This window comes from Rattus norvegicus, chromosome 5 (assembly GCF_036323735.1).
Source record: "Rattus norvegicus strain BN/NHsdMcwi chromosome 5, GRCr8, whole genome shotgun sequence".
Classification (NCBI taxonomy): Eukaryota; Metazoa; Chordata; class Mammalia; order Rodentia; family Muridae; genus Rattus; species Rattus norvegicus.
In genome coordinates, this window is record NC_086023.1 from 145,944,329 (window position 1) to 145,969,625 (window position 25,297).

Genomic DNA, 25,297 nt, shown 5'->3' on the forward strand with positions numbered 1-25,297 from the left:
GCCGAAGACCCGTAATGGAGGCCAGGTGTGACAGAGACCGGAAGTCACAGGGTAGCCTAGGCTACAAAACAAGACCCTGTCCAAAGACAAGTAACTTGTGTGAGGTGGGAATTGTGCTCAGGGCTAGAGGGAGACCAGTCCTCGGAGGAGCAAGAGCAGGCGGCCTAGATCAAGGTAGAAATCAGATGTGGAGAGAAGCTGGGTCCTGGGGGCCAGATTTGCATTGTACCCCTCTTGCACTTGGAGGGGCTCCCCGCTCTGGAGTCAAACAATCAGCCAGTCGTGGTTCCGGGCCGTGTCTCTCTGCATTTCCCAAGGGTCCTCTTCCCAATAACACAGCACACGATGTCCTGAGGAAGAACAGGAAGCTCGGAGGACGGAGAGAAGTCTCTGTAGCAGAGGCTAGATGGGCAAGTGCCGATAGGCAACTGGGAAGATAACATTCATTCCCTGATTCACACTCGCTCTGAAAAGCTGCCATTTGGTTAGCCCATCTGGGTCACAGCGAGGAGCTGTTCATCTGCTGGTGGGATCCCTGCAGTTGGCTGCTCAGGGGGCAGCAGTCTGTCTGCACCATCCCCTGCCTGACCTTGCCCAGACAGCAGACAGGAAAAAAGCAACTCAGACTCCATCCGGAACCTGTCTTAAGGTACTCGGTGCTAAGTATCTGCAGATTGTAATAATTTTTTTTTTAATTAAACCCCTCCGAGTTCTTAAAGTGGTAAATGCTTTTTGACCTATTCTCTCCAATTACCTTTGGCATATTTTAACACACTGCAAATATCATCTAATTCTTGGAAACAAGCGCAAGATAAATCGAGTCTTTTGGCAGCAAAATCAGACTTCCCAGAAGAGGTGGGAGATGCTGCGGGGGTGGGGGCACGGGGCGGGGGAGCGGCGGGAGGATTCTCCACAGGGCTGGCTGGGGTACTGAGATTTCAGATCCTCTTCTACAGGTGGGTTGGGAATCTTGTCAGAAGGAAAAAAAAACCTGTACAGGAGCTTCAAGGGCTTCCCAGGAGGTGGCTCAGTCAGTAAAGTGTTTGCCACACAAGCGTGAGGACCAGCGTTCAATAACTCAGTCCCAATGTAAAAAAAATGACTGATTTAAAAAAAAAAGCCATATGCTGCAGCCTGTACCTGTAATGCCAGCACTAAGGAGGCAGAGAGTGTGGGGGAGCTGGGACTTGGTGGCCAGCCAGTGTAGCAGAGTTGGCAAGCTGTAGATTCCATCTCAGAAGTACTAAGGTGGAAAGGGGTTGAGGAAGACACCCACGTGCTCCTGTATATAAATGTGGATACACACTCACATAGAAACTTCAAGAAAGCTGGACTAGCACTCCTGAGGCCGGGAGAAAATCTTTAATGTAAAGGAAGGCAGTGAGCGGGACACTGAGTCTGGGAGTCCTGGGGCCCCTTCGTTGAATACCAAGAATGTCCTGTTGTTGCTCTCACCAGGGCTCACTGAGGTGCTGTCACCTGCCCCACTAGGAAAAAAGAAGAGGCACGTTGCTCACTCCCTCAGACCTGAACAGCCACCAGGTAGATTTAGAGCGAAAAGGCTAAGTTGCTAAGCCCCCAAGACTGGCCTGTCCTCAACTATGCCATCCACCCCAAGTGTGACCTGTGAGCCAACGTGGCTTTCAACACAGTGAGAGGAGCAATTGGATACACAGAGAGCAGGGAGGCTGGGGTGTCGAATGTCAGTTCAGGGGCTGAGGACACAGCTGGGTGGGTGAGGTGCTTTGCTGCACAAACATGGGACCTGAGTTTGAATCCCCAGTACATATAGAAGCTGGGTGTGGCAGGGCACTCTCATAACCCAGTGTGAGGAGGTTTCTAGGGGATTGCTGGCTAGCCAGACTAGTTGAATCATTGAACTCTGGGTTGAGTTGAGAGACCTAGTCTCAAAAAGAAAAGTAAGCTGGAAAGCAATGAAGAAATACACCCAATGTTGATGTCACGCACGCACACACACACACAATAAACTCGATGCAATCAATATCCAGGACAATTGTGAGGGGAAATTCGTGCAAGTGCAGAATAAGATGAATGATCAGAACCATCCGTGATGACCCAGAGCCCCTCAAAACAGCCCTGTCATTACAGCTGCCGTGGTCACACATGAGGGCTCCTAGGTTCTCACGTATGCCTCCAGCCTCCTTGAGAGAAGCGGGGCCCCGGCTGACATATTTCTCAGCCCACATTCTGGCTGGCCCATAATAGACACTTAATAAATGTTGGAGTGAATGAGCGTGGGAAACTGCACGCCACGAGAAGCGATCCATTACACCTGGGAGCCGTGGAGCCGGCTTCTCAGACTCCTGGGAGAGGCTCGCTGGGAAAGGTTGGCCACGCATGGTCCCACACAAAGAGCAGCCCCTGGAAGTTTGAGGTCATCAACGGAAAGCAAGCCTGACAGCCCACCCATTTCACATGCTTAGGCCCGTTGAGTTCACACACTCGGTCTTGACTGTTAGGCACTCCGCCTGCAATTGGGATGGATTGCCAGGTGGGCAGTGACAGAGCAGGCTCGGAGAGAGCCCTTTATTAAAAGAGCTGTGTGCTAACGTTGAAGAACGAGGTGGCTAGGACTCCGTGCACGTGCTTCTTAAGAGGAAGCAAACACCCGGACCCAACGTGGAACCTTAAATGAGATCAATCACCCCTTAATCTAATTAGTTTCAAAGCTATTTTAAAGAGCTTAATTAGATTAAGCCGTGATTGATAACACTTTATATCTACTTGAGGAGAGCACTTCTTCTAATTCACCTTGAGTCTTTATGCTCCCAGTCAAAAGCCTGTTCCAAGGCATGGGGATGGAGGAGGGAAGCAACAGGCTGGTTCTGAAGATGTTCTGGTGCCTGAAGCTGGGTCGTGTCAGGCATTTTGGCAGAGTCCTTGGGCACAGGCAGGCATTCTGATACCTGTTAGGGGTGGCCTCCACGAGGACATCCTGAGACCCTAGTTCAAGAAGCCTGCAAGGTGGTAGCAAAAAGGGCTGAAGTCAAGCTACTAGATAAGAAGTCTAGGGGTTCAGTGCAGCCCCCAACGGGTTTGGAGATATGAGCTACAGACAGGAATAGAGCGGGGGGCTCGGTGTGTACCTAGGTGCCTGGGACTCGCCCAGCCCTGGTCTGCTCGCTCTTTAAGAAGGCGAACTGCCTTATCTCGGTGGAGTTGGGGAGGAAGGATAGACAAAGAGAGCGCTGAGTCTGCCTGTCTCCAGGCACTATGACTTCGCGCTAAGCCTGCTGGGAAAGGTGGGCGTGGCTGCAGGAAGCGGGTGGTTTCTAGGGAGAGACTGTCTAGTGGCCGTCTGGGTGGCATCTCTTCAGGGCTGTGTGTGGGAGACGGGAGGGACTGAACGTTTTGAAAACTGAAGTGTCTGTCTCGTCTCCTCTCCGCAGCCCGCATGTGTGATGCCCACCTCCGAGGTCCCTCGGGCATCATCACTTCCCCCAACTTCCCCATTCAGTATGACAACAACGCACACTGTGTGTGGATCATCACGGCACTCAACCCCGCCAAGGTAAGGCTCCCACAGTGGGGGATCCGGGTCCTATGGACAGAAGCAGGTTAGGGATGCATTGCCTACCAGGGACTGCAAACCCACGAGCCTCCTGGTCATGGCTTCTCTGCTTTGAAGAGATGAAAAGACATAAGAAAAATAGAAATAACATTAATCCATGAAGTGCTGAGTAGCCATGTCCAAGCATAAGGAAGGGGAAGATCAAGAAATAAGAGCTACCTTGGTGGTGTCCTACTCAAACTAACCCCACCCCCACTCCCACCCCCAGCGCCTACAGACACAGCCATGTCTGAATATTGTTACCGTGCTTGCTTATACTTAACTGGATAGCCATAGAGTAGAATGCTTCAGTTGTGAGCATTCCAACTGCGTGTAAGCGTAATCTTGGGGAGGGGGGTTGTTGTTGTTCTTGTTGCTGCTGTTGTTTCAAGTGAGCATGAACGTTCTGTGTACATATGTGGTACATGCCAGAAAAGGGCATCAGATCTCATTACAGATGGTTGTGTGTTGTTGCCGGGAATTGAACTCAGGACCTCTGAAAGAGCATCCAGTGTGCTTAACCACTGAGCCGTCTCTCCAGCTCCTCATAATCTTGTTTTTAGTGAACTGCCCTCACCATTTAGCTAACTCTGTTACCCACAACCTTTCATGTGTCCATCCCTGTCTCTGGGGGCAGGGGGTTGCTGTTGTCGTTTTGAGTTTTTATTTTTGTTTTTTCATTTCAGGCTCTTTGTTTGTTTGTTTGTTTTGTTATCTTTTTTAAAAAATCCAAGTCTTGCCAGGGTCCACAGCAACCTGAATCGCTTGAATTCTGTCTGATTGGTGGATGCTGGGTCCCATGGTCCGTGAACATTATATGCCTTTCTGCTGGTTTAAGATGTCTTTCATAGCTCTCAGTACACTTGTCTCCATTACAGCTCTTACTCACTTCTTGATATATTTGCTCCCAAATACTACCTACATCTTATGTTCTATAAACATAGCAGTATGATTTGTATAAACATACATCATGGCTTCCAAAACCCATCATCCTTGACCTGTTTCCTGATGCTCCTTCAAAAATGCAATCGAGTTTTGTACCTTAATTTGTCTTCTATACATAGCGAATATCTCGAGGTCTTTTTTCCTGAGACTTTCTTGGTGTTGTCTGCAGACTGTTGACATCTGTAAAAAGTGACACTTTTATCTTGTCCCTTCCAATCCATTTATCGTGTGGGATGGTGATGCGCTGATGCTGAGTGGATTCTGTTCCTTCACTATTCTGTGTGCTGTCTCCTGGAGAGGGCTTATTTTCAATCTAGAGGGTTTCCTTTGGGGCTTGGGGGAGTGTCTTTCACATCCGAGTTTACCAAGACTTTTTATTGATGGTGGATTTTGACTTTTATCAAACAACTTCCCACACCTGTGATACCGTCTTTATTCTGCTCCCTGGTTCCCACCCAGAACTCCCTGGTCCCCACCCTGGACTCCCTGGTCCCCACCCTGGACTCCCTGGTCCCCACCCTGGACTCCCTGGTTCCCACCCCGGACTCCCTGGTTCCCACCCCGGACTCCCTGGTTCCCACCCCGGACTCCCTGGTTCCCACCCCGGACTCCCTGGTTCCCACCCCGGACTCCCTGGTTCCCACCCCGGACTCCCTGGTTCCCACCCCGGACTCCCTGGTTCCCACCCCGGACTCCCTGGTTTCCACCCCGGACTCCCTGGTTCCCACCCCGGACTCCCTGGTTCCCACCCCGGACTCCCTGGTTCCCACCCAGGACTCCCTGGTTCCCACCCCGGACTCCCTGGTTCCCACCCAGGACTCCCTGGTTCCCACCCAGGACTCCCTGGTTCCCACCCAGGACTCCCTGGTTCCCACCCCGGACTCCCTGGTTCCCACCCCGGACTCCCTGGTTCCCACCCTGGAATGATCAGTGTTCGCTGATCCTCCGTGTTGCCAGTCTAATTCCTAGTTCCTTCGCCTGTCACCTAGTGTGCACACATCCCATATTCCTCTAGATTTAGCCTGCCAGCATCTTATTCAACAGTGTGTTTCTATTTTGTTAGGTCTATTCTTTTATTTTATCCTTGCCAGAATTTTGTATCAGAAAGGGCTGGCTTCATAAAGCAGTTTGGAAAGTGCTTCCCTCTGTCTCCTGGGATGGTTAGTGGAAAATTGCAATAACTTTTACTTTGAAAGTTCAGTGGATCTTTTCAGCCAAAGTGTCTGGATCTGGTGCTGGGAGATTAAACTCCAGACTCAATATCTCTGATGACTAAAGGGTAATCTAGGTCGTTTGTTTTTGTCTTGGGTTCCCTTAGCTAAATTTTCAGAAATATTATATAGGCAGTTATGCGTCTGTCTCTTACTGCAGCTACAGTATCTGCTAATATTTGCTTTCATGTCCCCTTTCCTTTCTGATTTATACCTGCTAATTTCTTCATAGAACTGAATTTGGTTTTGTTAATATTTTAAAAATATTTTCTGCCTCACCAATTTCTGTTCTCTATTGCCTCCTTCCTTCTGTGCATTTATTCTTATTTTCTGTCTAGCATTTTATTTTGTCTGCTTAGCCCATTATTTACAACCTTATTTTAGCATCTAAGGCTACAAGTTTCCCTCTGTGGATTATTTTGACTCTATTTCTACAGATTTTATAAGCAACCTGTATATCATAGTTACAAAATTTAGTTCTGATAGTTATTTGGTTTTAATTTGTAACTTAAATTTAGAATCTATTTGTTTTTATTTTACATGTATAAATGTTTAGTCTATGTGTGTTTATGTATTTATATATGTAAGAATGTATGTATGTATGTATGTATGTATGTATGTATATGTGCACCACATGTGTGCCTGACATCTGAGGAGGTCAGGAGTGGGTATTGGATCCCTTAGAACTGGAATCACCATGTGGGTGCTGGGAAGCCATCCCAGGTCTTCCAACAGAACAACAGGTGCTCATAACCTCTGACCCATCTCTCCCCTTTTTATTTATTTATTATTCTGACTTTGGTGCTAATGAATGAACCCAGGGCCTCACACCTACTAGGCACATGATTGTCCATGGGTCTGTGCCCCTCGCCCACTTCCACATATCTTCCAGCTTCCATCACTGTCCGTCCTTCCATCGTGGGTTATTTAGAAATATGTAGAGATTTTAAACTGAAATTTTCTGGTTACACAAATGAATGATTACAAAATTTATGTTTAGGGAAAGCTATATATCAAATCACCTTAATTAATTATTTTTGGATCAGAAATGCAGTCTTTTTTTTCACACGTGTTCTACAGAGGCTTGAAAACAAAAAGATGTTTCTTCAAGGTGAATTTTACGTTTTTTTACAGTTGTGTGTATGTCTTCTACCTTAATTGACTTTTTCACCTTCTTAATCAATGCTTTATGAGGTAGGGGTAGTAAAATCCCCCCCCCCCATGACAGCAGGTTTGTCTTATTTTCTTTGAAATTCTGTCCATTTTTGCCTCCTTTATTTTGGGACTCTGTAATTATAGACACAAGTTGAATGTTACATGCTTTCCTGGTAAATCAACTATTTCAAAAAATTATGTAATGACTACCTGTAATCATGTTTTTCCTTGAAGCCTCCCTACCTCTTCCCAACCCCAAACAATTACATCAAGTTTCTTCTGATGTCCATCTTGTCTATTCTATCTATTACTTTCAACTTTTACTTGGGTATACTGGATTTGTTTGTTTTGTTTTATGCATAAAAAACACAGACTAATAATCTCTTAGGAAAAAACAATTTAACAATATTTAATCATGTGATTCTGTCAGAAATAATCTGAAATGCTCCAGAAATATGAATATGTATATTTAGTATATTTTGCCCCATGCTCTCTAATTTTATGTTTTTTCCTTCCTGAGAGGTCAGGGATCACAAAACGCCACACCTTGAATGACCTCACCATTGTCTGTTGCCTGTGTTTCTGTGTTTCCCTGTTGCCTTCCACACTCTGCAGTGTTATCGTTTAATGAGCTCATGCTGACTCCGGCTTCTGGTTTGGACTTGCTTATGTATTCATCACCTTATTTCCAATCGCTTCCATCACAACCCTACCCAACAGAACTACCATCTTCCCTCTCCAGCCCCATGCTTTAGAACTCCCGGTCCTCCCACCAGCAAGCTTTCTTAGCTCTCCTTTGTCTCAGGATGTCTTTTTACAATGTTCTGATGGACAGAAGTCTTCTGACGTCTGCTGTCACTGTTGATTGTCACCACTTCTTTGCATGATGTCCTCAGTGTCTGTTTCATGACTTTCGGCTTGGCCTCGCTGTCCTGTGTCCAGATGTGGGCATCTCACACATCCTCCTGTGTGAGCTCACTAAACTTCCTGGAACAATGTCTTGTGCCTTTCCTCCGATCCCGGAAGTGTTTAGCCAGTAAGTGTTCTTATTGTGGCTTGGCCTTTGTTGTTGCCTCTCTTCTCTTTTTTGGGGAGTGGGGGGGATTGTCTCTCTGTCCTCTGTTTCTTTGAATCATAATTTTTCCTCTTCCCTCTTGACCATGTATTCTTTTCCTAGCTATTAAGTCACCCACTGAAGACCCGTCGTGAACAGCTTCCACTTGTGACACCATCGTCTGTCCTGTGTAACATGCTCTTGATCATATATCTTCTCCCTCATATGCCTAGAGCCTTCGTCAGTTTGTAATGAAGTCTTTTTTTTTTTTGCATCCTGTGTCTGTTAAAATGAAGCATGTACATTTGATTCTGGGTACACATTTTACCTCCCATGACTCCCAGAACCATGTTTTTATCTGTGCTGTGTAATTTTTGACTGTATGACTAGAATAATAAACTTTGGGGATCATTTGAGGCCAGGATAGAACTTTTTCATTTCCTCAGAAAGATCGGATTAGCCTCTGTAGCCTGTTCCTGGGGCTGGATGCACCTAGGGCTATAACAGTCTTCAGATTTAACTTTTTACCCTAGAGGTTTCAAACTGTATAAGGAACACGAAGGCCTCAGAATCATGTGCTGGGCCTTCATCATCATGGATGACCGAGGGAAGTCTTGCTTTCTGCCCTTTCGGTGTGGAGGTCTGGGCTCTACAGCTTCCTGGTCCACTCACAGGGCAGATGGCCCCAATTGAGAGTGGACAGACTGGTTTTAAGTTCACCCCCATACTACTTTGTGCAGGAGTGTCCCCACCTTGGGGAGCTCTGGCCTCTGGCACCTGTCCCTTCACCTCCAGAAGTTTCTAAACCCACAGCTGCACTTTCCCTTGGTCTTCCTCAGGACTGAGGCCACCGTGTGCTCCAAGTCATTGTCAGGGTTCCCATACTTGCTATGCAGCAGCCCCCGACTCTCTCTACGACGCTAGTGTGTGTGGGCTGCTCCAACAAAATGACCCCGCTCTGGCAAGGGGTTTAGACAGCAGACATTCATGTCCTCACAGTTCTGCAGGACAGAAGGTATGATCAGGCTGCTAGTAGATTTAGTTTCTGCACAGGACTCAGTCTGACTTGTAGGCCCCTAATGAACCTGTCTTCTCTCAACCTTACCTCTGTGCATAAAGAGAAGCTCTCCAAGACTGCTACCTCCTACTCCCCCTGCTCTTCCTGCTCCTTCTCCTCTTCCTCCTCCTCATTCTCCCTTTCCTCCTCCTCCTCCTATAAGGACACCATGTCTCTCTCGTTAGGACTCCCTTTTAGAACAAGCCTGTCCCTTAATAAAGTCCTAAGGGAGCTTCCACATAGGAATTTACAAAGGATATCATTTAGTTGATATAAGTTAGAGAGTTTTTAAATTTGTTTTTGTTTTTAAGTTTTAGCCAAATAGTCAAAATCATTTATGTCAAGTTCCAAAGTTTGCGGCACTAAAAAAAGGAAGCAGGTTTTGACACTCAGCATCCTACATCCTTTATTGCATTGTGTGGTCAACAGGGAAGCCTGCCTCATCCACGTGGACTAAGGCTAGACCACAAAGCTTACTACTGTAATGGGTTCTTTCCCAACAGTCAAAGACATTACCATGGTTTCATTTTGAACTTGAAGGTTGGAATAGGAGGAAATCTTGTTTGGATGAGGCTTGTGGATTCACTGAGGATCAGTTTATGTCACCAATAAATGGAGGTTAGTGACTCCATATTGTCCCCTCTGCCATATGTCAAAGAAGAGGTTGCTCCACTCTGGGCTCCAGGAGCCAGGGCCTCCAAAGAGAAGGCCCTTCAAAGCCAAAGGTTGCTCTTAGCATCCCCAAGGCTCTTGGATACAATTCCAGAAGTCTCTAAGGAAGAACAGAAGATTTAAGAGCACAAGAATGAGCTTTCTCTGGAGGCTGGTCCTCTCTCTGTAGGTCTCAGGGATCCCAAGTCCCGATACCAGGTGGGAGGGAAGCCAGAGAACACGAACTCGGCTTGCAACCATGAGCTGCAGTCTCAAAGCTGAAGGTGGGGAAGTGAAGTGGCCTGCTGACAGAGGGGACCATGCATACTTTCTGACCTGTTCCTGGAAATGGTACCTGGGAAGTCACCCTAGGACATCTTCAGCAGAAAAGCACAGCAGCTAAGTCCCCCCCATATGTTTTAAGAGAAGGCCATCTGCTTGGCCATTTTACATCCTTTGCCTTTAGAAATGAAGGCAAGGGCACAAGTTAAGAGCTCGAGTATGGGGAAGTGTGGTTGGAAGGGTGGCCAGGGTACTTATGGGAAACTCAAGAAGACGTCACTAACTCAAATGGTAGGGATGCTTTCACCAAGGAGATGGTTGAGCACTGTTTTAAGGATAGGTCAACAGGAAGGAGCTGAGTGAGTCGCGCAGAGGCACTGGGTCTTGGAACAGCCTCTGAGAATGCAAGTAATACTCCAAACCTGGGTCAGCCACTGAAGGGAAAGCAAACGGGATCCACATCGTGAGGTACCCATGAGCTCAGCCCAGACGTTTAGATTTAATCTCGAAGCAAAAGAATGTAAAGCCAAATGCATGAGGCTGTCGTTAATAACAATAATAGCATGTACTGTACATCCATTTTTGTGCCAGCCACCGAACGAGTGAAGCCTGCTCTACAAGCTGTCCATCGCATTCTCTTAACTGCATAATGAATTAGGTCTTAACAGACCCAAGGGATGGGTGAGGAAAATGGATGACAGCTAGGTTAAAAGTTGGAAATGGCCACCACGCACGGCCAGCAAGTGCCACAACACAGATTTGACCTCCATCTTTCTGGCTCCAGTGTCCCTACAGTCATAATGTGACTCTCTCTCTGCTACTGACTGGAAAGGCACAGATGGGAGCAGCTGGGATTGGCACTGTTGGGTGTGTAGGGTAGGGTGAGTCAGGACAGCTTTGGAGTCAGGGAGCTTAGACAAAATTCCCAGCACAGGAGTGGAGAGAAGCGGAGGAGGGCATACGGAGAGAGCAAGACCATTTAGGAGGCCATTGCAGTCAACAAAGTGGGACGATGGTGCCATCAAGCAGTAGAAGATACGAGATTGAAAGGGGGGAATGGGCGAAATGACTGGTTGGGAGAAGACTGGAGAAGGAAGGGGCAGCTCTTATTCAACACAGCATCTCAAGTGATGACAGGTGCCTGACACAGAATAGGCACTCAACGTCCACTAGTGCAGTAGCAAATGAACAATGACTGGGTCCTAACTTAAGCCAATGAAGGACTTTCAGAGAACATTTAATAGCTGAGGAGATAGTTCAGCCTGGTAGAGTGATTGCCTTGCAAGCATAAAGACCTGAGTCCCATCCTCAAAACCCACATAAAAAGCCAAGTACAGTGGTTTGTGCTTGTTTTCATAATCCCAGCTCTGGGGCATGCTCACTAGCCAGCCTGAACTAACTAGAGATACCCAGGTCCCAGTGAGAGACTCTGTCTAAAAAACCAAAGTGGGCGACTCCTGAGGATCACTTGAGGCTATCCTCTTGTCTCCATGGATGCTTGTGAACATGCACATTGCACATACGCATACATGAACCCTCATCTGTGCATGCACATGCATCTTCCCACACATGTGCATCCTCGCACTCACGTACATGCATAAATTTGTACACACACCCACAAAGAGAAAATACGAAAGAATGAAATCCTTTTTTTTTATTCAGGACAAAAGAGGGACACAGACTGTGGGGTGCGTGAATGCTCCATGGTCCATAAATCTGGGTTCAAGACAGAGAGGGGCATGGGGTACATGGGTAGGAGTAGAAGCCTAAAGAAGGGAGATCATTCTGGGGAGACGTAGTGGACCTGGAAACCATCCTTATAGGTGAAAGAGACTAGAGAGATTACTGGCCTTGGCAGGAGACCTGTCAGAGTGAACCCCAAAGCGTGGACCAGACAGTGGGCGGGGGATTAGGTGGATGGAGGAGAGACCTTGGAGGATGAATACAACGATTCCTTGACTTGTAGGAACATGGAGGGAGGAAGGATGGATGGGGTGAATTTTGACCCGTTTTCTTGGGTTTGAATGCTGACTGGAACCTGGGATCCATGCACAGGCCAGGGCAGAGCAGCAGAGACACTCTGTGTGGAGAGATGGGCAGAGGCAGGTTCTGAGTGCTTCCAGACAATATGGAGCAAATGCTAGGCACGGTGCCAGGAGGGCCTGAGGACTGGGATACGTGTCACTCAGTCACCTCCTTTGGGAGAAATTATACTTCCCAGGCAGCTGAGCACAAGTAGGCATGAGAGTCCTCCGTGGACTTGTAGCCTTCCCATCGCTCCCACTATCTATGCTCAGGAAGGACGTAGGGATGATCCAGGCCTGTAGAGAGGAGTCGTAATAGTATGGGGTGGCCATGAGCCTGCCTTAGCATAGCCACAGAAACCAAGAGCCTGGAGGCTCCCTCCACAGTCTAGTTTGTGGGGACAAGAACAGTCCTGAAGTGGAGGCAGGCAGAGGACCCGTCCCTTCTCAGTATAAGTAACCCCACTACCTAGCATCGCAGGAGCTTGGCAGATTCAAGGAAAGGAGAAGCAGGTGTGTGGTTCCTTGGGCAGTGCCAGTCCCACCCTGGGCATTTGGGCCACCTGAGTTCTTGACAATAGTCATCTTAGTGCCAATGTAACATCTGCCTACCATGGGAGTCGCTGAATTTGGCTCACTCTCAGAAATACCTAGAGAGGCCTGGCTGGTGCAGATTCCCAATACCATTCCTTACAAAGAACACATGGAGCAGCTCCGTGAACGCTTGGAGCTCGTGTTAAGGGGCACTCCAGTGGCTCCACCAGCCAGGCTGGGATAAAAAACAGTCGCTTCCTGGCCATGATCCAGGGTTACTCCCACTGCCCACTCCAGCAGCCCCAGTGGCAGACACCTTGAACTCTGGTTGAAAGACATGCCTGGCCCTTAAAGATCTCTGCCTGGTGCATCAGAAGTGTGTCCCTGTGCCTTCTCTGCTCCTCCAGGCTGGAGAAACACCATGGCCTTCCCTGTAATGCCTGCATCACCCCAGCACGGCCAGTTCCCCATTTCTTCCTCTGCTTTCTTATCAGCACCACTTTGTATGCACAGTCCCCATCCCTGCCCCTGGTTCCCTAGCCTCTCTGAAAGCAAGACTTGCAAGGTCACTAGTGTGCCTGTTTCTCCCACGGTGGGCACAGTACTCAATGGAGAGACGCACTGCCTTATTGAGCTTGTCTAAGCTGGAACCCTGGGCTTCCTCTGCTCAAGAACTTTTGCCACCATTGTCAGGAGAGGTCGTCTTGTGCTGAGGTGGGGGGTGTGTGTCTCATCTGCAGCCCTCTCTGGGGCACTCTCTCTTTGCCACTATCAGAGACCTTTGCTTCACTAGCCCCTCCTCCTACCCTGGGTCCCCACAGCAGTCCCTACAGGAAGTCTCTCTGCTTCCTGTCCCCACTGTATACTGAGACATAGCTTCCCTTCTGTTTGATCATGAAGTTAGTCCAAAGAGCCAATCCAACCTAAGCATACCAACAGAAGAAACCACATGCAGGCTTCCTCCTCATCCCACCCACCCCTGTCTCAGTTGACCTCCCTGCTCCTCCTTCCTTACTCTGGACCACTCACAGCATTGGCTAGCACAGCCTATGGCTTCCACTGCACTGCAGGCCCTGTGCATCCTCTCCTTCCTCCAGGAATCCTCTCTTTCTTGCAGTTCCTAGTGGCGCTAGCAGTCTGTGTGCATCCTGGCATTTTGATGCTGTCCTAAGTTGTGCCGAGATAACATAGCGGGAAGCAGCCAGCTTCACGCGTGGCTCATGGCAGGCGCTCAGTAATTATGTCCCGGAAGATGCGTCTGTGTGTTTGTTTATCTGTTTATCTAATGGACTGTATATCAGTGTGGCTCTTGATCCTGCCATTTCTACCATTGAATGCTCTTCTGCCTCACAAAGGGGTCTGGTGAGCTTGATGGATCTGCATGGGAGTTAATGAGTCGTCATAGGATCCTGCATTCAAACAGTGGCCAAAAGCGGAGGAGAAAAGAACAAAGGAAAGTCTGTAGACACAGTGTGCTGGGGCCTGCTGGAAGGCAAGCCACCGTGTGCTGAGCCTGCCTCTTGCTGTAATGAGCGCCTCCCTGCATCCTCGGTCACAACTCCATGGTGTGGTTCATGTCCAATGGCATCATGAACCAGTGATGGGAATCATTTTATGACTCAAGGGTCTGCCCTTTGAAGCAATATTTTCCCATTATGGGCCTAGTAATCTAGGCACTCCCTCTGTGGAGATGGCTTGGTAAGTGGTGTCCCTTGCCCCAGGTCTGGCTGGAAGGAGCTGGTACAGTGACTATGGAGGGTGGCTGGTCCTCCTGCAGGGGACAGCATCTGGCTGGGAGTGTTATCTGTGTGGCAAGCATTTGCCAAACTCCTGCTGGAATCCAGCTGAGAGCCTGGAGCAGCTTGAGAGGGTAGGATACTGTCTTGTGCATCTGAGACCCTGGAGTACTCCAAGGCACTAGAGCACAGGGACAGTAGCACTCTGCCATCAGACTGTGTGAACTAGGCAAACCACGTCATCTCTCCGTGCTTGGTCCTTCCTCTCTGTAAAATAAAAGCTATCTTGATTTTCACATGAGCAGATTTGTATAATATGCTTAGAACACAATTAACCTCATTGTAGGCATTAGCTACTGTAGTGAAGAAACCTTGCAAGATGATTAAAGATCTTGCTTAGGCATCTTGGGGAATCTAGGACCTTAGGGCCATCAAGTTTTATAAAATCTGACTGGGACACAGTCATGCCTACTGAAGCACCTACTGTGTGTAGCCATGTTCATCCTACACAGAGCAGGCCAGCATGACAGAGAGTATGTGGTCCTCAAAGGTATTTCTGATGTGACCCTTTACCAAAAAGTCTGGCCAACCTCTGTTCTAATACTGTGAGAGGTGCCACAGTCTGGCAGTTTGCCCAAGTTTGGATTCAGAAGAGGTTGGGAAAGCACCAGGCTATTGGGTACTTTCCCTGCATTTGCCGGGAGTGTGGATAGGAACCATGGGTACAGAGGTGTTGAGCCCTGGGGCAGAGACAGTTGCCATGGAAGCAGTGAGGAGAGGGGCAGAAGTGGGCACATCCTGATGGAGACCTGCTCCAGCTTTCATCACTGTGACCAGGTCCCTGACCAGAGTAGTAAGGAGCAGTGATGCTCTCTCTCTCAGCTCACAGCTTGAGGTGAGACAGCACAGCATTGTAAGAAAGTGTGTTGGAGCTGGGAGCAGCTGTAATGTGTGACTGGCCTCAAACAACTAGAGTTGGAATAGGAAGCCAGGCCAGACTGTGCACTTCAAATCCCGCCCCCAGTGACCTACTTCCTTCAGTCAGGTTCCACACACTCCCAAAAGTGTGCCAGGTGTTCAAACAGGAGTCTGCGAAGGATGGTTTACATCCCATGGGTCACTGTGATGAGGATACCCGGGAGCTCAGGGGGCCATTCCAGCTACGTGAGGCCATTCCAGTACAGATGTGGACGTGCTCTCAATACATAGTTTAGGATGCCACACTCAATCACTTTGCATAGCAGGACTGTGGAGGATGAGATAGGTGGAGGAGATTCTAGCTTGAATGGGGGAGGGGGAGCATTCAATGATCCCATTCAGCCAACAGAGAACATTCTGGACAGAAGCCAGGAAGGAATCACAACCCACTATGGCCCATTGCATTCATTCCATCTCATAGGTACTCCCCCCCAGCAGATTCTGGATGAAGGGAGGTACCTGTCTCTTGGGTGGCAGCTGAAGCAGACACCTCACATCATCAAACCCTGGCTTGCAACATGCTCACTGGTTCCCTGTTGTGTGTAGGACACAAGCTCAAATCCTTAGCATGACTGACAGTCTTTCTTAGTGTCGCTCCTCCTACTGAATCACCACCTCTGTTTGCTACATAACTTAACTAGATTGACTAGACATCTCTGGATAGGGGCTGGGGAGATAGCCCCGTCACTAAAGAGAACAAGAATTAATCCCACACTTGTAATCCTAAAATTCTGTGGAGCCTGCTGGACAGCCAGGCTAGCCTCATTGGTGAGTTCCAGGCCAATAAGAGACCCTGTGTTTAAACAAAGGTGGTAGAGGGGGCTGGTGTTACCAGAGGAACATTGAAGGTTGTCCTCTGTCCTCAACACACACAGACACACAGACACATACACACACACCATGCAGGTACACCCAGAGACACACAGATATAGCCATACACACACACACACACACAGACACTCACACACACCATGCACATACACATGCACAAATATTCACAGGCACAGACAGACACACCATGCACATACACACAGACACACAAGACATACATGTTTACAGACACACAAGCAGATGCGCACATGCCATGGACATCCACACAGACACACATACACAGAGACAGACAGGCAGACAGACAGACACACATACACAGAGACAAATAGACAGGAAGACAGACAGACAGACAGACAGACAGACACACACACACATACACATACACACACACACACACACACACACACACACACACACACACACACACGTACCATGCACATACACACAGACATCTCTGGAGAAGTCACACTGCTTCCACACTGCTGTTCTCCCTCCACTCCGATGGTTATCACCACATCCAGTAGCTAAACTCTAGACTGTTCATTCTCCAAATGCCAGCCAGGGCTTCATTTCCTCCAGGAAACCCCTGGCTTTCTCCAGACCAGCGTGATGGTTCTCTCCCTTGTCTATGGGGAAACCGACTGAGGTGCTCCAGATTCTTCTCCCCAGAGTTGCTCCCCTCTGGGAATCCCATGCCCAAGCTTAGGGGTTTAGTTTGCCTCTGTGATAAGTGAGGTAATAGGAGTAGGACTGGGTTGGCCTATAGACCTCCATGCAGGACTGGATGCTTTGTAAAACAAACCGAAGGGGTCTGTCCTCCTTGGTTTGTAATGTCCACAGTAAAAATGCAGCTTCAGTTTCCCAGGAAGATCAGTAGGAGAATGAAAGAGGCAAAAAGAGACCATTGCTGCAGTTGGCCCCACCAAGCTGCCCAAGCCAAAAACCTGTCAGTCATCCAGGATTTCCCTTACTTCCTATCCCATCCCAGAGCCCACATCTACCCAGTCACACATCCCCAAATGTCACCAGGGCCTGACCTCTCTTCCTTCTCCTTTACTGCTCCTCTACCAAAGGCCTCAACCCTCCTCACTACCCAGCTCACAGCTGCCAGTCAGGTCCGAGCCAGCAGCTAGGCTGATGATACCTCCCTCAGAAGAAAGCCCATATGGGCAAGTCAGGGCTTCGAGTTAAGCTCCAGGCCCACTCTACGGTTCTAAGCCTTCTGGAGTCACCTCTGCTCTCTAGGTCCAGTCAAGCAGTTCAGAGTGAGGCAGCTAGCACGCCTGCTGTCCATGGACCCGGTGTCTACAGTTTGTTCTAGAATGTTCCCTCTCTGCTGTAGCTTAGGTTCTGTGAACTGGATTCCCTCCCAGAGCATCCCCTGTCCCTTGTAGCCACCCTTAAGGGCTGATGGGAGTCCTCCACAGCCTTCAGTATTCCCTCAGAGGCCTCAGTCATGAGGAGCACCCCTCTTCTGTCCCTGTCCACTACAGCCTCCTCTTACTCCCTGACCTGCCCCACTGTTGTACCTGCCTATGCAGTATTAGTTTACTCCTTGGCACCCCTACCTTAAGCAAAGCAGAGACAGTATGGTATACTAATGACACCCATGTATGGCTGGGACGGTATTCTGTTAGGGAAGAACCCACCCCAGCCTGGTATATGGCAGGTGCTTAGTAACTATTTGTGGAAGATGGGACTAAGGCAAACTAATTATAGATAGATAGATAGATAGATAGATAGATAGATAGATAGATAGATAGATAGATGGATGGATGGATGGATGGATGGATGGATGGATGGATGGATGGATAGATAGATAGATAGATAGATAGATAGATAGATAGATAGATAGATAGATGGATAGATCTTATTGAAATCTCCTTCCAAGAACATTCATTTAGCCAGCCATGAACCAACAGAAGGGATGGAAAAGAGAGGGAAAGGCTGGGATGTCTTCTCCAGGCCCCCGGGGGCAGAATTGCTAAGATTCCACATGCAGCCTAATACCGCCACTGAACCCAAGGGGATTTCTGTCCATGGAAGCATGAAGAACGAGTCCAGCCATCTTGTGGTCTGCCATCTGTGCCTGGTGACTCTTTGACAGCTGCCAGAACTGGCCAGATGTGCCGCAAACATCTTCAGAGATGTCAGGGAGCTCCAGGGACCATGCAACCTATGGAGAAATAGCCGTGTTCCTCGGGATGGTGCAGAAAAGGACAGTGTGTGTAGGAGGGACCCCACCCAGAAACTCTGGGTATATTAGGACACAATGAGGCTTCCACGGACTTCAATGCAAGTACTGCCAGGTCCCTAACACTGTGCTCCCTCCTCTAGGTGATCAAGCTGGCCTTTGAAGAGTTCGATCTGGAGAGGGGCTATGACACCCTGACAGTTGGGGACGGTGGGCAGGATGGGGACCAGAAGACGGTCCTCTACATGTAAGTGAGATGCCATGTCTGAACGGGGAGTGGGCGATAGAGACCAGTTCATAGAGTCTACACTGGTCCCCAGATCATAGGAACAGTGTCCTGCGGTATTTCTGGTAAATGCAGTAATCCATCTACCTCTCTCTATCCCGGCCGAGGGGAACAGACTTCATAGCGAAGTGACATGAAGTCTTCAGACTGAGGTGTCTTGGGCAAAAATCAAGCAAGGCTCTATGCCTGTATACCTGGTTCTCCCTACTACACAAGTACTTCTTGTGCCTATGACTGGCACCTCACAGTGTCTACTCTAGGTGACTTCTCCCCCTAGCAGTCTAACTTCCCACTGAGACAACAGAAGTGTTTTGGGGGACCTTTGCACATGCTCAGAGCTATCTGAGACATGGGCATCTTCATAGACACAATAAACACCTTTCCCCAGCCAAGGAAGTCTCATTAAGGGATCCATGATACCTGTACTTCACTGGGCTGGACCTTCGCTTTGGGAAACCATTCAGTGCCCCTACACCGAACACAGTAACTCAACGAGGAGCCAAGAAATGCCTCTGCCCTAGACATGTAGCCTAGCTCCGGATTTAGAGCATAATAGTCCCATAATGGGCTTGACTCTTCACTTCCCTTGGCCTGTAGCATGGGGCAAACCTCTAAGGATCTCTCTCCCAACAGCCTGACAGGTACCTCGGTCCCAGACCTCATCGTCAGCACTCATCATCAAATGTGGCTCCTCTTCCAGAGTGACAGCAGTGGCAGTTCCCTGGGATTCAAGGCCTCCTATGAAGGTAACTGCTTTCAAGGGACCTGGCAGGGCTCAGTCAGGGAGAAGGAGACTGGGCTCTTCATCTGCAAAGGAGGAAGCCTGGGTTCAAGTTCTGGCCCCTCAGACACATTATTTGACCTCTCTGAGCTCCCGCCTCTTTCTTTGTTTAGTGCCTCACCCCCACCCTCCCACCCTCACTGTGCCAGACAATTTTGAGGATTACCTGGGGCACATCAGTTGATGTGCAGGATATCCTGGGCCAGCTGTGGACATGGGCTTCGTCATGAATTCATACCTTGCAGACTTACTGAGCCTCATGATTTCTGAAATCTTTACATTGCCCTCCCAAGCTACATTGTGATAAATGAGTGATTGTGTTAAACACAGAGGACAAGTAGCCATCGTTGTGGATAGGCTGTGGAAGAGGCAGGCAGATTCTTCCTTCCTTTCACTAACTGATGTAAAGAAGTGACATATTCTAAGATCCATGAGATAACCCCATTATCACCCTTCATGAACTCCCAGACTGCCTATGGGTCAAAAGACAGGCCCCAGGAAGAAGGCAGGAATCATGTTGTGAGAGAGTAAGACCTTTCTGCTGTCAGAACCAGCTCTTGTCCCAGGTGGTCCCATTCTAGTCTGGAGACAGAAGAAATGTGTATTAATGCAAGATAGCCATCCACCCATGCAGTAGGAACGAGGAAAAGGGAGCAGACATCTTTCTGTGAAGTGGGTTCTGAGTCCTAAGAATGAGCCAGTGGCTATTAGAGACCTGAGTCAGGACACAGAGGAGAGAAGTATGTCCTCAGGGTGACTCCTATACGTGATACCTATCTGGTGCACCAAAACTTCATTTCATTCCAGGACCTGTTGTGCTTCTACCCTGAGCACACAAGAGGTTCTGGGTGTCCCAAACCAGGGACACAAACCAGGTCCCTTAAGCAACATCATGTTCCTGTACACATGTGTTCCTGTCTTGAGGTGGGGAATCTGGTCCCAATATCACACGTTCCCCCTGAGACTCTGGCAGCATCCTGCCTCACTTCTCCTCACATCTGGTAGTGACTAAGAGCTCTTGGTGTCCCCGTAGCTTACGGACACATCTCTCCCATCTCTGCTACTGTCTGTCACCTTACACTTTTCTGTGTATATGTCTTCTCATTAGGGTACCACCAGTGTTGGGTTAAGGGCCCTCCCCACCCTGCAGTATGTCTCCCATCCCAATGGCATCTGCAAAGACTGTCTCCAAATAAGTGCTCAGTTCCAGGTGCAGGGATTCAGAACTACAAAGACTCAATATTTAATAGGAGGCTAGTCTGTAATACTGAAACTCACTCTACCGTGTTACCAGAGTAAAGACAGTCAGTATACTCTTCCCTGACTGGAAGCCTGGGTCTAGGGGAGGCAGAGCACTGGACAGGATGCTTGTGTGACCAATGCCAAGTACAAATCCTTCCTCTGCTACTTTGCTGCTCTGTTGTGTCCATGGGCTTTTTCAGGCTCTGTTTCTGGAGAAACGGAGTTAATAGCACAGCCTCAGTCACAGGACAATCTGTAGAATGATGAGATTTGAAAAAAGAGGAGGAAGAGGAGGAGGAGGAGGAGGAGGAGGAGGAGGAGGGAGAGAAGGAGGAGGAAGAAGAGGAGGAGGAGGAGGGAGAGGAAGAGGAGGAAGAGGGAGAGGAGGAGGAAGAGGGAGAGGAGGAAGAGGGAGAGAGAGAGGAGGAGGAAGAGGGAGAGGAGGAGGGGGAGGAGGAGGGAGAGGAGGGGGAGGAGGAGGAGGAAGAGGAAGAGGAGCCGCCTGGCAGTTGTAGGCCTGTGATCCCAACTACTCTGGAGGCTGAGGCAGGAGGATCACACACTCAAATCCTATCTGGGCTACAGGTAAATTCTAGAACAGCCTAGGCAACTCAGTGAGATCCTGAATTATAACCTGCAGAGTTCGGCTGGGGAGACGACTTAGCAGTTGAGTGCTCACTGCTTTCCCAGCATCCCCCATGGAGCCTCAAAACCTTCCATTAACTCCAGGACTGAGGACTCTGCCACCCTCTTCCGGTCTTGTGCAAACCAATCATACATGTTGTACACACATATGTGTAGATATACACTCACAAAACAAATTATAAAACAACAACAACAAAAAAGGAAAATCCATTGAGCTGTGCCCAGGGGTAGAGTATCAACCTGCAGTCGAGAGGCCCTGGATTTCACCCTCACTGTTGGGAAGAGAGAGGGGCAGCTGCAATCAAAGCAGCCAGGAATCTGTAGGAGTGCACAGGAAGTTACACCCGGGGGGCAGTCTGCACACCTGAGCCGCTGTGTGATGGGAAGAGCCCTAAGCAGGAAGCTACTCAGGCAGGATCCTAATCCAGGCCCACCTCTGTCACTCACCACTGTGAAAACAGGAATGGATTTGAATGCACGTTCCACAGCATCCCCTGATTCTAAAATCCTGTGAATTCATCAGTAAATGTCTCAGTCCATGGGGAGGAAGTGACCCCTGATACCTGCATGTCTCAGTTCATGGTTGGACTGAGGTCTGGATAAGACGCAAATACCTTGAGCCTAAATGAGATAATAACTGTGGACAGACAGAAGACAGAACAGTCTGGAACAGGGAGAGCTGTTGCCTTAAGTAGTAACAGACAGTGAAATAATTAATTAATTAGTTAATTAATTAATTACTTATCTCAGCTGCTGGACTGGAACCCAGGCACTTCTTGTGCTTTCTTCAGCCCAGATCAGCCATTGGAGAGCAGAGCTTAGTTATAGAGGGCCCCAGGCTTGGAGGGATTTAAGCCATTCCCCACGAGAAATGCGTGTGACCCTCTAATGTTTATATGGTGGTGGGGGAAGTGGCCTCCGGAGACTAGAGAGCTCTGTCCAAATATTTGAAGGTGAGTCACACAGGAAGAAGGAATCAGATCAGTGTGAGGTGACTTTACCGAAAAAGGAAGGGGCATGGCATTTGCTGAGAGCCTACTGTGTGCCAGCAGTCTTACGGTCATCATCTCCAGAGTATCATCTAGAATCACAGAGAGACTTGATACCGCCCCAGGGACTGTCAGGGTGGAGGAGGGGACAGCACTGACCTCTTCCTCTTTCTTTTTTGTCTTCGTTGCTATCTCGTTTCTCCCTGTCCCCACTTCTTCATTCCTTCCAGGCCTACATTCAAGGGAAGATTCGTAACTAAATACCAGAAAAACATTCCCTCAACTCGTGCAACCCCTTCAAGGCACAGCGGGGTTAAGTAACCTGGCTGGGGTCACACAGAAGTCCAGGAAGTGGCACTGCTGGGATTTGAGGCCATATTTCTCTAGCTTCAAAGCACATGGTTTTTCCCCTGTACTGAAGGCTTCCCCATGCTACTGAATTTTGATCCCGTATAAATTCTTTATAGAAGCCAAAACGTTGCCCCAGTAAGGTGGAACGTACAGCAGAAGCCTGCAGTCCAGGTCACTGGAGGTTGGAGGTGTCTTCAGCTCCTGTTTCGGTTTTAGTCATCCAGGATGGATTAAACCCCTGCTGTGTGGCCAGTTCAGTGCTGGGCGCTTCAGTGATAGCCATGAGCCTCCTGTCTGTGGTCTAAACATAGCTGGGGGTGAAGTCTGTCACAGACTAGTGCCATCAGGACTTCCTGGACCCAGGACTGATTGGGAAGGACAGTCTGTGTCTTTAGGGGCCTCTCCAACCTTCCTGGCTGAGTCAGGTTGTGTACAGCGGGGCCTACCATAATCAAATAGACTCTGGAATTGCGTCAGACCTGGTGAGTGTCAGCATGGCTCCTGAAGCCCAATCCCGGGAACACCATGTGGTCTCTGTGAGCTTCTGTTTTCCCACTCACATAACAGATAATGATGGGGGTCTCAGAGCTGCTCTGACAGCGAAATGGTATCACAGATAATTCTGTCCGTGATGTCTGCCGCCCAAGACAGTGACTTCCCCTTAGAGTCCTGGCGTTGTCTCCACCCCTGTCCCCCAGCTTCCTGTCCTTGGAGCCAGACCTGGATCTGCTTCCTATGGCCCCTGTTTGCTCCCAGATCCTGGTTATAGGACCCACCTCATCCCACATCCCCTTGTTCTCCAGGCTGAATGGAAAGCAGCAAGGCTCATGGCGGTCAGTGGTCAATGGCAGGTGTTTTGACAGAGGGCCTGACATAAAGGACCTCCAGAAGGATGGTTTCAGAGGATTCCATGTCCCAGTCTCCACTGATGCCAGGCCTGAGGAAGGCAGAACACTGTGGGAGTGGGAGGGTGTAGCAAAGACGGTTCATTTTACACTGGACAGAAAGCAGGGGTCTGGAGGAACACAGGAGTATGACGTCCTGGAGGGCTCACCTCTGTCTCTACTTCCTCCCCTAAGAAATACCTCCCAAGGGTTCCAGTTTCTTCCCAAATGGAGTCTGGGGATCAAACTTCCAATGCAGAAAGAAGCCTTTAAAGGAGGGCCAGAGAGGGGCAGAAACCCAGTCACAGAATGCCAAGGGGCATTATGGAGCCTTTGAACTTGGCCCAGTTGGCAGGGACCCACTTTTCCTCCATCCCTGGTCCCTGCCTGGATGGTGTATCTGAAGAGTGAGTGAGACCTGCCAGTCTCACACCTTTGCTGTTATCAAAAGATGGTAGATTGAGCCCCCCTGATGTGATTACACTGCCAGATCCTGGTCCACTACATCCTGTGGTCCCTTCCCCACCGGCTGCATGGATCCCTGTGGCTGCCTCGCAATTGGCTGCACCGACTCCCAAGGTTTAACTTGAAACTAAACCCTGCTAACTGCCCATCTGTTTTGGCCTGCAGCTCCGTTGTCACTCGTGTTGCTGGCTTCCCCTCTGATAGCTCAACCCAGCCCACTCGGACCAGTCAGCCAAGGCCCTCAGAACAAAGTACCACAGACCGGCTGGCCGGACCACCAGGTGGACGTGCTTTCTAGTAGAAGTGGATGCCAAGGCCTTAGACAACTTAGCGTCTAGTGAGGGCTCTCTTTTGGCTTGCAGGCAGCCACCTTCTCCCCAAGTGCTCACGCAGCCTGTCCTTCTTCTGTAAAGACAGTAGTCGCATCAGGGCAGCCCCCTCTTCTGTCCTCATTCAACATTAAGGACTTCCACGGAGATCCGTCTTTAAGAAGCCTCGCCCTGGAAACTGAAAGCATTAGTGTAGGGATCAGCGAGCATGAATGGATGCACGGTTCATGGTGTTACCCCAAAGTAGGTTCCCCCATCTCCACCTTTCTTCCTACCCACCCCCATACCTCATCTATGCCCCAGGGTTGTTGGGCAGCACTGCCCATCACCAGATCTCCACCTCAGTTTCCTCAGTTCCCAGATTCCTACAGTTCTCCCTTGACTGCATCCCCCTCTTGTCATGGAGATACAGTCCCCCATCATCCTCTGTTACTGTGCTGCTGACAGCACAGACCTCCCACCCAGCACCCTTCCCTCCCATCTGCCACATGGCACACTGTGATCTTCCAGACTCCGAGTCTGGCATGGCGTTCTACTTGAGGAAAAAATAAGACCTGAGTGACAGCTCCCCAGCTTCTCACTGACTTGTTGCCTTGCACACGGCATGCAAATTCCTCATGAGCATCCCTGAACCACACTCTGGCCCCTGTGAGTCCACTCAAGTCAGAGATCACAGCTTCTCCCCAGCCCTTGCAAGGCCCCGCCTAGAACGCGTGCTCAGAAAAGCTTTGAAGAATTCGGTTCTGATGTCTGTACCCAGGCCCATTCAGATCCCCTCCTTGAACCTCCTGATGTCTTTTTCCTCCCATTTGCCACATGGTGCAGAGGTGCCAAGCATCAGGCATTCTCCATTGTCCCTTGGGCTTCAGGTTTGGGCAAACCAAAACCCAGTTTACACTGAGATTCTTCCTTGGCCCGTGGGATGAGCCAGTCCCTTCATTGGTGAACCTGTTTTCTTGTTCATGGAGAGATATCAGTAACTGTAGAATTGCTAGGGATCTCAAACCTTGGTGCCCTGAAGCCCCCCAGCACGGGCCTAGCATTTAGGAATCACTAGACTGAAACCTGCTCTCTCTTCCTTCTTCCTCAGCCTGTGTCTCTT

At 49.2% G+C, this 25,297-nt stretch overlaps 1 protein-coding gene across 7 annotated transcripts in view; it reads left to right on the forward strand.

Annotated features, from left to right (window-relative positions):
• Positions 1-25,297, forward strand: part of Csmd2 (CUB and Sushi multiple domains 2) — a 569,993-nt gene that overhangs the window by 317,506 nt on the left and 227,190 nt on the right. For 4 of the 7 annotated variants that reach the window (XR_010066645.1, XR_010066640.1, XR_010066641.1 and 1 more), the window contains exons 10-13: positions 1,459-1,542; positions 3,411-3,532; positions 18,367-18,470; positions 19,143-19,255. The exons of 1 other annotated variant lie outside the window; for it this stretch is intronic. Coding sequence is in view for 1 of the 6 variants with exons in the window: in XM_063288624.1 (XP_063144694.1) it covers positions 1,459-1,542; positions 3,411-3,532; positions 18,367-18,470; positions 19,143-19,255 (423 nt within the window). In the remaining 5 variants the exon portion in view is untranslated. The remainder of the gene's footprint in view (positions 1-1,458; positions 1,543-3,410; positions 3,533-18,366; positions 18,471-19,142; positions 19,256-25,297) is intronic. 2 more of the 7 variants (XR_010066642.1, XR_010066643.1) reach the window with 1 other exon arrangement.